Consider the following 14675-nt stretch of genomic DNA (forward strand, 5'->3'; position numbering starts at 1 on the left):
CCAGGATTCTTAGGCAGCACCATGAGAGCGGCCCATGCAGCATGGGCGCCACACATTCACTTCCTTGTCCCAAGTGCAAGGCTTCACTCCCCCTTACCTACTGCAAATAATCAGCACTTCTGGCCTGTACTACAGTGTGGAAGGAATAAAACTGGAAATATATGCCATAAAGGGAAAATACAGCTTAAGGACAGTCTAGATTGGATTTATAGCATAATGCTCCATTTCCTGTCCTTTGAAACATATTCATACATATGTACGTATCATATATATATATATATATATATATATATATATATATATATATATATATATATCTCAGTGGATTTAGGGAAAAAAGTGCTGAAATCAAGTTTGTTTTATTGAACATGGTACTAAAATAACTCACCATAAAATCTATGTTATTGTCTTCATTCCTGAAATGTTCCATCAACTTCTCAAAGCGCTGTTTTTCTCCACAAACCTGAAACACACATTTTCATCGTGCATGTGAAATTCCAAACATAAGCATTACAAAATTAGATGCAGAAATTTTAGCATAAATAACCATTTTCAGAATATCTATTTTTCTTTCCTCTCTCGTCCCCTATTTATTTTTCTTTCAAACTAGTTAACTCACAAATAGCAATATGAGCCAGAGCCCAAGCTGACTCTTGGTTTCCTCTGCACATTCCCTTGATATTATAAAACCTATATCAAATACACTCCTCTTCCATGGGTTTTCTCTGCACATCCCACCAACTTTTTAAACCTGCATTCAGAATCCCAAATGTTGCTTATGGTTTAAAACAAAAATCACCAGAATTTTCTTTTTTACATAAGTAGTTTTTAAATTAGACATTCTAAGAGAGCTTAACAATTTTGTATTTAAATTTCTTGAAAAACAGATTCAAAATTTTGATATCATGTCTAACCTAATTAGGTAACTTTAGTGCATAAGCTACAACATAAAAACTGGGAAACTATATTAACTCATTCAAGCTGAGTCTAGAAATCTGTAGTAATTTGCCATGTAGCATTCCAGAGGCTAGTAACATATGTATTCAGCTTGAACTAATATGTTTACTGAACAGATGAAATAAAACATTAAATCCTGTGAACTTCAGGGCCCCAAGGTTATCTACATTACATGTGGAATTAAATACACTGAGTTAAAAACACAAAGTCAAAGAAAGATTTGTACCAAATAACTCTCTGGAGACTTAGTCCCCAAATTAAAGGATGAACTTTAATTCTGTCAGTGTCTTTGGCTACCTTTATTGGAGCTATGTCCTACACTCACTGGTTTATTCATTCCAACTTCAGAAAATATTTACCTGACCACCTATGGCCGTGATGGCGAACCTTTTTATAAAAATCACCCATTTTTGCAGTGCTGGTCAATCTGGTCCCTCCCACCCACTAGTGGGCATTCCAGCTTTCATGGTGGGTGGTAGCGGAGCAACCAAACAGTGCAGCGATTGGCCCATCATGAAAGCTGGAACGCCCACTAGTGGGCGGGAGGGACCAGGTTGACCAGCACTGCAAAAGTGGATGATTTTTATAAAAAGGTTCACCATCACAGACCTATGGGCTACTACATGTTGTGTTACTAAAACACAATCTCTGGTCTTAACATTTTGCAAATTTAATCCAGGTTTCACATGCTTAACTAAATTTTGTTTCCATCTGTGATCTTAAGAATATTCAGGCCAATTCTAAAGAATTCTCCTAAAATTATATTTCATAATACTATAATGCAGTCAGTTAATTCCATTATATTAAATTCCATGTAAATATACATAAGAAGAGAAAGTTCCATGAAGGCAGCAAATTGTTTTGTTCACTACTTCATCCTCAGCATCTAGAACCACGCTTAGCAAGTTGAATTTTGAATTATTATTATTTGTTGAATTACACTGAATAGAGAATAAACACGTAATTATTTTAAAATACAATTCATGAAAGGGTGAATAACTTGCTACTCTCCATCATGTTTTAGAGTGAAACAGGAACCGTCAAACCACTGTAGACAGGCACCAGGTGTAAACCTTACGTCGTGGCTCGGGTGCCTAAACTGAGAATATTAAGGGGGACAGCCTTCGACCTCTGAGGGCCTTCTGTCTTAATGCAACTCATTTTTCCCAATAGATTCAGTCCATGGTTTACTGTTTTCTGGTGACAATTCTCCATTTACATGTACTGCCTTAATGAAAATAATTACACAAGACAGAGGACTAGCACATGGACCCCGTCTGGAGGAAGGGGAGTTTAAGGAGGCTCCAAAAGGAGAGTTTAAAGTAAAGCCTTTAAAAACACCCATGTCCAATCCCACCCTGGAGCGCCCGATGTAGCAAGCCCAGCGGAGCTGGTGACACAAGCTCGTACAATTTGAAAAGCAAAGCACCACAGACCATTTGATGCTCTGCAAAGGCTGAGGACCAGGGACTGAGAGGGATACTGTGTTCTGTCCTAGCCCCTCCACAGGACGTGCAGCATGTTCCTGGAAGCAAAGGGTGTGTTGCAGGGGGAGAGGCAGTGCAAGGTCAGCTCCCTGCACTATGACCTCAGTCACATATTGTGCCCAAAGTCACAAGTGTCCTCAGCCTACAGCAAGGACCCAGGAGGTGAAAACTGCCAAGACTTGATGTAGAAAAGGTCAGACTTACAACCGGGTTTTTTTTTTAAGAGAAACCTCAACATAAGGACTGTTCCCCAGCAGAATGGTGTATTTCGATCTGTTTCGGGAAGGTAGTAGGGGCAGGAGAAAGGAAGAGGCAGTCTTGGCTCTGGGGACAGCTGCTGCCTTCCTGAGAATTAATGTCTTGTTCTGGTAGCTAGGCATTCACTGAACCAGACCAGGCAGTGGCCATCAACAAACAATAATGATGACTACAATTCCTTCAAATGGAAGGGCCAAGCTTTCAAAATCAAGAATGTCTGAAAGTTGGGGATATCTTGGGTAATCTGGTGACCTCCACTTATGAATGAGACTGACATCCAGACACATCAAGTATCTCCAACTTGGTGAAAGTTCACACAGAGTCTCCAACCGCAGGCCTGACGTGCCTTTTCCCAAACAGCCCAGAATGTTCATAATGAAGACAATACATAAAGCATGAGATGCCAACAAAGATAAAAAAATGTTACTATGAAAAACTGCAGTCATTACATCATGCATGCACTTGATGTCCATGCACCAGAATTTTCCACGGAACTTCTAAAAACAGCAGAATCCTGGGCTCTAAATCAAGATATATGGAATAAGAATCTCCCCAGACAGAACCCATGGTCCACTGGGCCAGCATTTTGGGAAACAGTGACTTATACAGTATTAGACTAGCTTAGCAGTTTTCAATCAGTGTGCTGGAAGAATTTTTAAACATGCAATACCTGACTGTTCAGTCAGGGGCACTGACCTCTTTTCTCTTTGATTGTCAAAGAAAAATTATAACAGCCAACATAGAAATAGCTGTACAGTGTGAATCAATCAAAATTATACTATATTTTCTGTCAGATCAGCAATATATATATTTTTTGGTGTGCCATAGAATTTTAGTAATTTGTTTATGTGTATCATGACATGGAAAAGGTTAAAAATCACTGGGCTAGCTGATTAAACCCACGAACTTTTTGACTACCAATTATAAACTGGAGAGCTGGATCATTAACTCTCAAACTCATTCAACCGGGAATTTAACAACACAAAGACACATAGTTACTGTAACTGTGTCTATTATAGGAAATAGCAGGGATCCACCCACTGACCCTGTATTACTACAATGAATAAGGTAATTTCCAAATAATCAGGAATTGTGTCCAGGGCATTAGAGAAAGAAAATCCATGTACAATACAAAGTGTTGGTAGCCTGTGAATAAAAAGAGATGGCATCAGATCTAGAACTAGCAATATTACATTAATGTCATGCTGGGTAAAGATCCCCAAAATCACTGTACTGGTCTGGTCGGCAGGACTAGATAGACATTAAGAGCTTTGAATATATATTTATAGTTACACATTTCTCTAGAAATCGTTCATTCTGTCAACAAATCCATGCTGAGAGAATGTTATGGAATAGAAATACCTTTAATCTTTACACACACACACACACACACACACACACACAAAACAGATACAAATATCATCCAATTTACAACTGCTATGAACTTGGTGAAAAGAACCCAAATGCACAAAACATCTTGCTGACACAGAGCCAGTTTCGGGGAACCCTGAAAGAAGATGTGACACGCTCCTCCCCCACTATGAGAACCAGAAGGGCCCTGCCTTCAGCTCCATCGAGTCCTGCCTGTACAGGTCAGACAGGCTGCTCACCGCTCTGCTGCCAATCTCCCCTAATGGACTCAGGGTGGTAATCCTGACGTTGTTCTATGGGAACGGCATGGACCCCAGAGGCCTCCTTCATTCCTGCTGGAGGAGAGGGAGCGTGCGAACCAGATTCACATTTGTTTCTGTATTACTTGAGCAATTGTTAAACAAGTGTATACTACAATCCCACAGGAAACGGGAAGGTATCACTGGGGAAGGTTGGGAAAAGTCACGTCCATGTCAGAGGACAGCTGCCATAGCTCGCAGTCGTATTTGGACCACCCTACACACTTGATTCAAACAGGGCCATCATGGCTGGACGTGCTGCTCCTCTCCTTTGAAACTGGCCCTGTTTTAGAAACTTGGTAAGGACAAAAGGAATGAGACGACTGATTCTGTTATTTCCATCAAAATGGACCTAAGAGTCCACACATTATCTGCAGGAGTGTTTTTATTGCATGTTACAGCTTGCTGCATATAACTTCCATCTGCCAACAAAGGGCCAGACAATATATGATCTGAAAACTTTCAAGTGTGTGTGTGTGTGTGTGTGTGTGTGTGTGTGTGTATATATATATATATATATATATATATATATATATATAAAAAATTGCACTATGGCAACTGAAATCTGTCATTTCTTGACTTTGCTATTCACTGCTATTTCCCAATCCCCCATTAGCTTTGACACTTTGATTTCCTATATCAACACCAAGGCACCGTTGGAGTAGGTGGGGAGGCGAACTCTGAGACACACGCACAGAAAGGCGGAGCACGGGAGACGGAAGAGGATCCCTGTTGTGTCCTGGGCCACTCCTTTAGGAATCAGACCTCCATTCCAGCAGCCACAGCTACCAGAAGTCAAGTCAACCAGCAGAAAAATCAAAGTATATGCTCTGGAAAAGCAGGTATTCTACTGTAAACCTAAGTGGCATCTTCATTTATAAATCATTTATAGATCACTCTCATGTGAATAAGTTTACCTACCCTGATTAACACTGTATAGTGACCACATTCAGGCTGGGATCCTGGGGCAGGCTAACAGCCTGCCACTCCTATCCCTGTGGGGTCCTAATACATCCAAACCTCTTTGCACTTTAAGCTCTAATTTTGATGGAGGTGATGGAAGATGAGAGCAGAAATGGAACTATGTGAAATAGTAAACAGGAGACCATGAAACCTGGGTTGTAAGTCCTGGCTATGCCACTACCCCGCAGTAATCTTGGATAACTCAGGCACCTCCCTGGACTTGGAATTTTCACATCCATTAATTTGAGAGCCTGAGGTTATATCCTTGGTTTTTATGGCCTGTTCGAAGAAGACATCAGGGCTACAGAGGAATGTTCTGGAAGCTCCAAGAATGGGAGCTTGGCAAGGAGAGGAAACGCACAAATACGAAAGGTTCTTGGGAGGATTCCAAGATGGCAACAGACTGGGCAGAAGTTCCAACTGCCACCTCTCAGGACCAAATTGGATTACAACTTAATTTAAGAACAATCATTGAAAAACCAACTTTGGACTAAACAAAGAGAAGTCTATGACAAAGGAATACAGAAGAAGCCACATCGAGATTGCTAGGAAGGGCGGAGAGGTGGAAAGGGCTTCCCAGCTCCCAGGAGCTAACAGAAGCTGAGGGTCTGGAGGGACTCTCACTGCGGGGAGGGTCGCCCTGAGAGGTGTGGGTGCTCAGCCCAGGCCCGGAGCCCCAGCCTACAGCCCCAGAGCCTAGAAGAGGCACCCCACACAGCATTTGGAGGTGAAAAGAGACAGATTTCTGTCTGTGAGAAAGAGAGCTCTCGGAGATGCAGGCGCCATCTTAAAGAGCCCACACAGAAAATCTTGTTCACAGTCGCTTACCCAGGGCTCTGGTGGGGGAGAGCTGAGAAAACTCAGAGGAGAGTTGTGTGAGAAGAATGTCAAGTTGGAGGTTTGGGAGAAACACTGTGGGGGATGGCCATCAGAACCCCTGTGCTGAGTCATTCTCCAATACTGCAGTCGCCATCTTTCTTGGGTGAAGCAGTCTCCTGTGAGAGGAGTCAACCTGGGGAAAAGCAACTGCTCTGACCTCGGGAGTCTCTCCTGTCCCACCCATGGAGACTGGGTTGTTCTGAGAAACCAGGAAGCAGGGGGCACATCAGTGACTCAATTTTCGGGTGTTGAGGCCAGAGCTTTTCCATACAACCTCCTGAGTCTGATAATTCTGCCTCATGGGAGACTCAGTAGAAACTGTCTGGAGTGTGAGCAGACCACACATCTGGTCTAAGAGGTCACACCCACCGAACTCCTGGGGCCACACCCCACTGAGGTCTGTGAAGTCTAGACAGACTGACACCTGGGTAGAGCCACACCCACCACCTTTCCTAAATTGCTATAGGCTCTACCAGGCGTCCCCAAACTACGGCCTGCAGGCCACAATGCGGCCCCCTGAGGCCATTTATCCAGCCCCCACTGCACTTCTGGAAGGGGCACCTCTTTCATTGGTGGTCAGTGAGAGGACCACTGTATTTGGCAGCCCTCCAATGGTCTGAGGGACAGTGAACTGACCCCCTGTGTAAAAAGTTTGGAGACCCCTGCAGGTTTTTTCAGTGGCTGAGCCTAACAAGCAGCTAACAGACAGAAGCTGCAGGAGGTGGGACTCTGAGAAACTTGGCCTTTTAAGCAGACCTTCCTCCAGGCCCAGTGTGGGTAAAAGCCAGCCTAAGTGTGCAGCTTGGTATTTCCATGAGCACCTGGGCCCAGCAGAGGCAGCCACAAAGTCTGGATTGCTTGTAGCTCCAAGAAGGTTGCTGAGGGCCAGTACGGGCCATGTCTCCCACTGGTCTGCGCCAGGTTCCTGCCAGGGAAGCCCAGGGCTGGCATATCCGGGGGCCAACTGCGGAAAGCATTGGTTCAGGACCTAACAACCCTTGCTAGAGTGGTATCTTAAGAAAATGAAGACTGAATTAGAAGGAATCAATAGCAGCCTAGATGAAGCAGAGGATCAAGTCAACAATTTAGAAGACAAGATAAACATAAGCACAGAAGCAGAGCAGCAATACAAAAAGAGGTGCAAAAAGACTGAGGAAACTCTAAGAGACCTCTGTGACAACATGAAGAGAAACAACTGTATCATAGGGGTTCCTGAAGGAGAAGAGAACAAACAAGGGATAGAGAACTTGTTTGAAAAAATCATAGCTGAAAATATACCTAAATTGATGAAGGAAAATGTCACACAAGTTTAAGAAGCACAGAGAGTCCCATTAAAGAGAAACCCAAAGAGGCCTACACCAAGACACATCATAATTAAAATGCCAAAGTTAAGAGACAAAGAAAGAATACTAAAAGCTGCAAAAGAAAAGCAATTAATTACCTAAAAAGGAGCCCCCACAAAGATGACATCCAACTTCTCAACAGAAACACTTGAGGCCAGAAAGGATTGGCAAGGAATATTCAAAGTGATGCAAAACAAGAACCTACAACCAAGACTACATTATCCAGGAAGGCTATCATTTAAAATTGAAGGAGAAATAAAAAGCTTCCCAGACCAAAAAAAAAAAAAAAAAAATCCCTCAAGGAATTCATTACAAGCAAACCAGTACCACAAGAAATGTTAATGGGCCTGCTGTAAAAAGAGCAAAGGGAAAAAAAATCAAGAAAAAGAGGATTGTAGATTTAAAAAATAAAATGACAATAAATAAGTACATATCAATAATAACCTTAAATGTAAATGGATTAAATGCTCCAGTCAAAAGACACAGGGTAGCTGCATGGATAAGAATACAGGACCCGCCTGACCTGTGGTGGCGCAGTGGATAAAGCGTCAACCTGGAAATGCTGAGGTTGCCGGTTCGAAACCCTGGGCTTGCCTGGTCAAGGCACATATGGGAGTTGATGCTTCCAGCTCCTCCCCCCTTCTCTCTCTCTGTTTCTCTCTCTCCCTCTCTCTCTCCTCTCTAAAAATGAATAAATAAATAAATAAAAAATTTAAAAAAAAAAAAAAAAAAAGAATACAGGACCCATACATATGCTGTCTATAAGAGACCCACCTCAGAATAAAAGATATATATAGACTGAAAGTAAAGAGATGGAAAAAAGTATTTCATACAAATGGAAGTAAAAATAAAGCTGGGGTAGCGATACTTATATCTGAAAAAATAGCCTTTAAAACAAAAGCTAGTAAGAGATAAAGAAGGTCAAGTCAATCACTACATAATGATAAAGGGAACAATCCAACAGGAAGGATATAGCCATTATAAATATTTATGCGCCTAATATAGGAGCACCTAAATATGTAAAGCAGATTTTGATGGACATCGAAGGGTGAGATTGACAGCAATACTATTATAGTAGGGTATTTTTGTGTGTGTGACAGAGACAGAGACAGAGAGAAGGACAGATAGGGACAGACAGGAAGGGAGAGATATGACATCAATTTTTTGCTGTGGCACCCTAGTTGTTCATTGATTGCTTTCTCATATGTGCCTTGACCAAGGGGCTGGAGCAGACTGAGTAACCCCTTGCTCAAGCCAGTGACCTTGGGCTCAAGCTGGTGAGCCTTGCTCAAACCAGATGAGCCTGTACTCAAGCTGGCAATCTCAGAGTTTGGAACCTGGGTCATCCATGTCCCAGTCCGACACTCTATCCACTGCTCCACCACCTGGCCAGGCATAGTAGGGGATTTTAATACCCACTAACATCAATGGATAGATCCTTCAGACAGAAATTAACAAAGAAACAGCAGCCTTAAATGACACACTAGATCAGCGGTTCTCAACCTGTGGGTCGCGACCCTGGCATGGGTCGAATGACCAAAACACAGGGGTCACCTAAAGCCATGGCGACCCCTGTGTTTTGGTCGTTCGACCCATGCCAAGGTCGCGACCCACAGGTTGAGAACCGCTGCACTAGATCAACTGGATTTAATTGATATCTTCAGAACCTTTCACCCCAAAGCAGTAGAATATACATTCTGCTTAAGTGCTTTTGGTACATTCTCTAGGATAGACCACATGTTACAACACAAAACAAGTCACAATAAATTTAAGGAGATTGAAATGGTATCAAGCATCATTTCTGATCACAATGGAATACAACTACAAATTAACTACGATAAAAAAACTGAAAAACATTCAAACACTTGGAGGCTCAATAGCATGCTATTAAATAACGAATGAGTTAACAATGAGATCAAGGAAGAAATAAAAAATTTCCTTGAAACCAATAAAATTGAACATAGAACAATTCAAAATTTATAGGACACAGCAAAAGCAATACAGAGAGGAAAGTTCATAGCATTACAGGCATACCTTAAAAGAAGAAAAAGCTCAAATAAACAACCCTGCATCTAAACTAGAAAAAGAACAGCAAATAAAGCCAAGAGAAAATAGAAGGAAGGGAATAATAAAGATCAGAGCAGAAATAAATGACATACAGGCTAAAAAAAACAATATAAAAGATCAATGAAACCAAGAGCTGGTTCTTTGAAAAGGTAAACAAGATTGATTAAACCTTTAACCAGACTCATCAAGAAAAAAAGAGAGAGGACTCAAATAAATACAATTAGAAATGAGAGTGGAGAAGTAACAACAGACATCACAGAAATACAAAGGATTGTAAGAAAATATGAAGATTGATATGCCAAAAACTTGGACAACCTTGGTGAAATGGACAAATTCCTAGAAACATACAATCTTCCAAAACTCAATCTGGAAGAATCATAAAACCTAAACCGACCAATTACAACAAATGAAATTGAAATAGTTATTAAAAAACTCCCAGCAAACAAAAGTCCTGGACCAGGTGACTTCACATGCGAATTTTCAAAGGAGAACTAACACCTATCTCTCTGAAGCTATTTCAAAAAATTCAAGAGGAGGGAAGACTTCCAAGCTCCTATTATGAGGCAAGCATTATCCTCATCCCAAAATCAGGTAAAGACACTACAAAGAAAGAAAACTATAGGCCAATATTTCTGATGAACTTAGATGCTAAAATTCTCATCAAAATATTAGCAAACTTGATGGGTATGCAACATGATTGAACGACAAGATACCCTGGACTTGTTATCTTTGAATATATGTATCCTGATTTATTGATGTCACCCCATTAAAAAAATAAAATTATTTTTAAAAAAAATATTAGCAAACTGGATCCAGCAATACATTAAAAAAATCATACATTATGATTAAGTGGGATTTATTCTGAGGAGGCAAGGTTGGTATAATATTCGCAAATCAATCAGTGTGATTCATCACATAAACAAAAGGAAGGATAAAAATCACATGATAGTATCAATAGATGCAGAAAATGGATTTGATAAAATTCAGCACTCATTTATGATAAAAAGTCTCAGCAAAGTGGGAATACAGGGAACATACCTCAACATGATAAAGGCCATCTATGACAAACTGACAGCCAGTATCATACTCAATGGGAAAAAATTAAAAGCAATCCCTTTGAGATCAGGAATAAGGCAGGGGTACCCCCTTTCACCACTCTTTTTCAACATTGTTCTGGAAGTCCTAGCCATGGCAATCAGACAAGAAGAAATAAAAGGCATCCAAAATGGAAAAGAAGAAGTAAAACTACCATTATTTGCTGATGACATGATACTATTCATGAAAACCCTAAAGTCTCAGTCCAAAAACTACTAGACCTGATAAATGAATTCGGCAAGGTGGCAGGATATAAAACTAATATTCAGAAATCAGTGGCATTTAATACACCAACAATAAACTGTCTGAAAGAGAAATTAAGAAAAACAATCCCCTTCACTATTGCAACAACACAGTAACCACTCACAGCATCCGGCTCACGGGTTCTGGGGAAGCACATAAGTCCTGCCCTGTCCAGATACAATGGGCCACGCCCAGGACGAGCAACATACATGTTCACTTTAAGCAGGACTGAAGCAAAGCATAGCCTCTGCCAAGAAACAACTGCACTCTGTGCTCTGACATCTGTGAAAGGCATCTCTGAACACTGTCCCAAACCATTTCAATAAATCTGGGGCTCTGGGTGCCAAAGGGGTGGTCACTGAAAGTCTCTCCAAAAGTAGGCACAGGTACAGGATGATTTCCCTACAGGCTAATCGCAGAGGAAAGAGGGTTTTGCAAAAGCATTGGAATAAAGAGTATTATCTTGCTAGGCCGCACTAAGATGAACAGACTGCTGGCCCTCAGCCACTCCGCTGTCCCTGGCAAGGTTGGTAACTGTCTTTGGCTTCCCCCCACAACAGCTCCCAGGACAATGCACAAAGTCTTCAGCCAGCTTGAGGCCTCTTAGGCCATGGCTCTAAAACACACTTCTGGGTTAGTTATATAAAAATTAAAGGCCCCTTGCTTAAGTGTTTCCTTCGTGCCTGCTGTCTGGTGCCTGCCTCAATGCTTTCTTTTCTCTCCTCACAATGGGCCCCTGTGCTGCGCAGGGCTCCCTGCAGGAAGGCCCCGTTTCTGAGCTCCAGTCGATTATGACTGATTAGACCCCCCCTTCTCGGGGGCTGCCGGGAATAAAAGTCCTGTTTTCCTTTCAGGGCCACATGAAGTAAACAGCTATTTCTCAGCAGGTCCGAGGGGAAAAGCATCTTTTACCTTCTACTGAGAGTACCAACAGTCTGAGGGCCACGGACCCTACGATGGCTCGCTCACATCCACTTCTCTGAGGTGTCGTGTCGTGGCTGGGAGCCTACTGTCTTTTCCCTGAGCTGACTAGCCATTTCATGCACAGACACCAAATGGCTGCCGTGGCAGAAGCAGGTCACTCCAACCTGTTGCTGGTTTTCCTGTCGCCCGATTTGAAGGTGGAAATGTTCATCCCATTGAAGCACTGCTCGCCCATAATGTACTCCACTGAAATAAAAACTAATGAAAGCTAAAGAGCTGAGTGTGTTCTACAATCTACAATCCAACTCTCTTTCCTCATAAATTAATAAAATATTTGTATCAATTTTGGACTGGTTATCTTATTATGAGCCAGAGGTTTCATCCACATAATGTTAAACATCCTTTGAAAACACCAGTCACTTTTCCAGATGTTTCCAAGTATCCAGATGTTTGGCACCAGGCATACAAAGCATCCAGATGACTGTTTTACTTTCTGTGCACATATTTTGCTGTACTGAATAAGAAATCCTAATGTAGAAGCAAAGGGCTAGTGAAATCCCCAAAGTATGACTTGTTGACACACCACACCTTAAATGAGAAATGCATTTTTATCACTCCCCTGAAAAAAAGATGACCATCAATAAATTCTAGAGCATACGGCTCCACAATACAATTCTTCGTAAATAATATCTTTCAGACCTATTCCTAATATATGACTTTAATTGCTCTGGCTTCAATGCAAGACTCACATCTCTTGGTCATCAGTAAGGACACATACAGATTCTTTCAAGGCTTCTACTCTTTCAGGAAAACCAAAGTCCCTTCTCATTCTTTAAGAGAAACTGGCATTTAAATAGCTACCAGAGAATTAAATAATAAAGGCCTTCAGGCATATCTGGGACACCTTCCCAGTCAGTCCCCTTCAAAGTAGAAGGCCTAATAATATTATTTCATTCATTTCTACTCATGGCTTCATCCTTTGAATATACTAATTTGGTCAAGCAAGGCAAAAAGACAGGACCCAATGACACAACTGTGGTGGTCATCGCATGTTCACCAAACTATAACAATAACATCCATTAGGAGCTGTTTACATCCTGTGGCATTTTCAACAACAGAACTTGGGACCTGCTCAGGGGACAGAAGTCAACCCATGCTCGTCTCATGCCTGAATCACAACAAATCAAATTAAATTGAACAAAGATGTGCTATGAATCAGAGCCCTTGAAGACAAGTACTCTTTGTGAGATCAAAGATCTCGGTCCACAATAGACAGATGCCTGAAGTTTGTCCACCGCTCTCTTTTTTCAGTTCACATTTCCTCTACTTTCTCCTGTGCTTTGCTCAAACAGTGGGTCTAACCAATACGGCCTTGTTCTACTTCCTAGAACCACTGCCACTCAGCCCGAGGTGACAGCAGACAATGAATTAGGGCAGCAGTTCTTAAAGTGTGGTCCTCAAACACCGAGGGCCCTGAGGCCCTTTTACAGAATCTGTGAGATCAAAACTATTTTTATAATAATACTTAGATGTTGCCAGCCTTTCCACAGAGCTGACATTTGCATTGGTGGTACAAAAGCAATGGTGGGTGAGTGAAACTGCTGGTGTCTTAGCACAAGTCAAGGCAGTGACGCCAATTACACCAGTAATCACTATATTCCTCATAGCCACACATTAAAAAACAAACAATAAAACAGGTTTTATTCAAAAATACCTTTGATGATGCAATAAAAATTTTAATTTTATTTAAACTCAGCATTTGAATACACATGTTTTTAATATTCTATATGATGAAATGGGAAGCCTGCATAAAGCACTTTTCCTGCATATTAACATACATTACCACAAGGACTAGCACTTCTGTCTAGCATTATTGTAGTTGCAAGATAAACTAGCCACTTTTTCATACTTATTTTATTTATTTTTATTTTTTTATTTATTCATTTTAGAGAGGAGAGGGAGAGAGAGAGAGAGAGAGAGAGAGAGAGGAGACAGAGAGAGAGAGAAGGGGGGAGGAGCTGGAAGCATCAACTCCCATATGTGCCTTGACCAGGCAAGCCCAGAGTTTCGAACCGGCGACCTCAGCATTTCCAGGTCGACGCTTTATCCCACTGCACCACCACAGGTCAGGCATCATACTTATTTAAAAAAATCCCTGGCGAAATACATATTCAAACATCTGTATATTTGGCGGGGTTTTTTTAAAGCGAAGAGATGAAACTTTTACTTTAAGGAAAACTATTGACAATATTTGTTTTCAATGATAAATATTGAGCTTTCAAGCAAAAATGAAAATTTTGGAAAATTTGTATCCACCGTGAACTTGAGAGCTTGTCCATATTTAAAGATTATTCTGATGACATTGGTGATTTTTTAAAATACTGAATGTGATTTTTTAAAATACTGCATTATGAAATGTGGCAATATTTAGATTATCTGGATACATTGGTGAATCAATATTTTTCAAGTGATCAATGTGTGTTATAAAATTATGCCTTCATTCAAGGTACAAGATAGACAAGTCCATTTTAATGTAACAGAATACAAGAAGTTTATTAATATGGTTTTAGATTTCACTTTGCAACTAACCTTTAAGAAACTGCCTGCTCTGCATTAGTATATATAATATAGCATCAAAAAAGAACATCCATATTACCTAAAAAAGGAAGTGCTGTTAAAGTACTTCCTTTTCATCTGCATACTTGTGTGGAACTGGACTGTAACTACTTCAGCCAAAGCAACACAAATGACCAAATGCAGAAGCAGACATGAGCATGCAGCTATCTTAT

At 41.0% G+C, this 14675-nt stretch overlaps 1 protein-coding gene across 4 annotated transcripts in view; it reads right to left on the reverse strand.

The window, feature by feature from the left end:
• Positions 1-14675, reverse strand: part of FMNL2 (formin like 2) — a 347713-nt gene that overhangs the window by 38034 nt on the left and 295004 nt on the right. For all 4 annotated transcript variants that reach the window (XM_066279848.1, XM_066279851.1, XM_066279849.1 and 1 more), the window contains exon 10: positions 389-463. In XM_066279848.1, coding sequence (XP_066135945.1) covers positions 389-463 — 75 coding nt within the window. The remainder of the gene's footprint in view (positions 1-388; positions 464-14675) is intronic.

The sequence above is a fragment of the Saccopteryx bilineata genome, chromosome 5 (genome assembly GCF_036850765.1).
Source record: "Saccopteryx bilineata isolate mSacBil1 chromosome 5, mSacBil1_pri_phased_curated, whole genome shotgun sequence".
In the NCBI taxonomy this organism is placed as follows: domain Eukaryota; kingdom Metazoa; phylum Chordata; class Mammalia; order Chiroptera; family Emballonuridae; genus Saccopteryx; species Saccopteryx bilineata.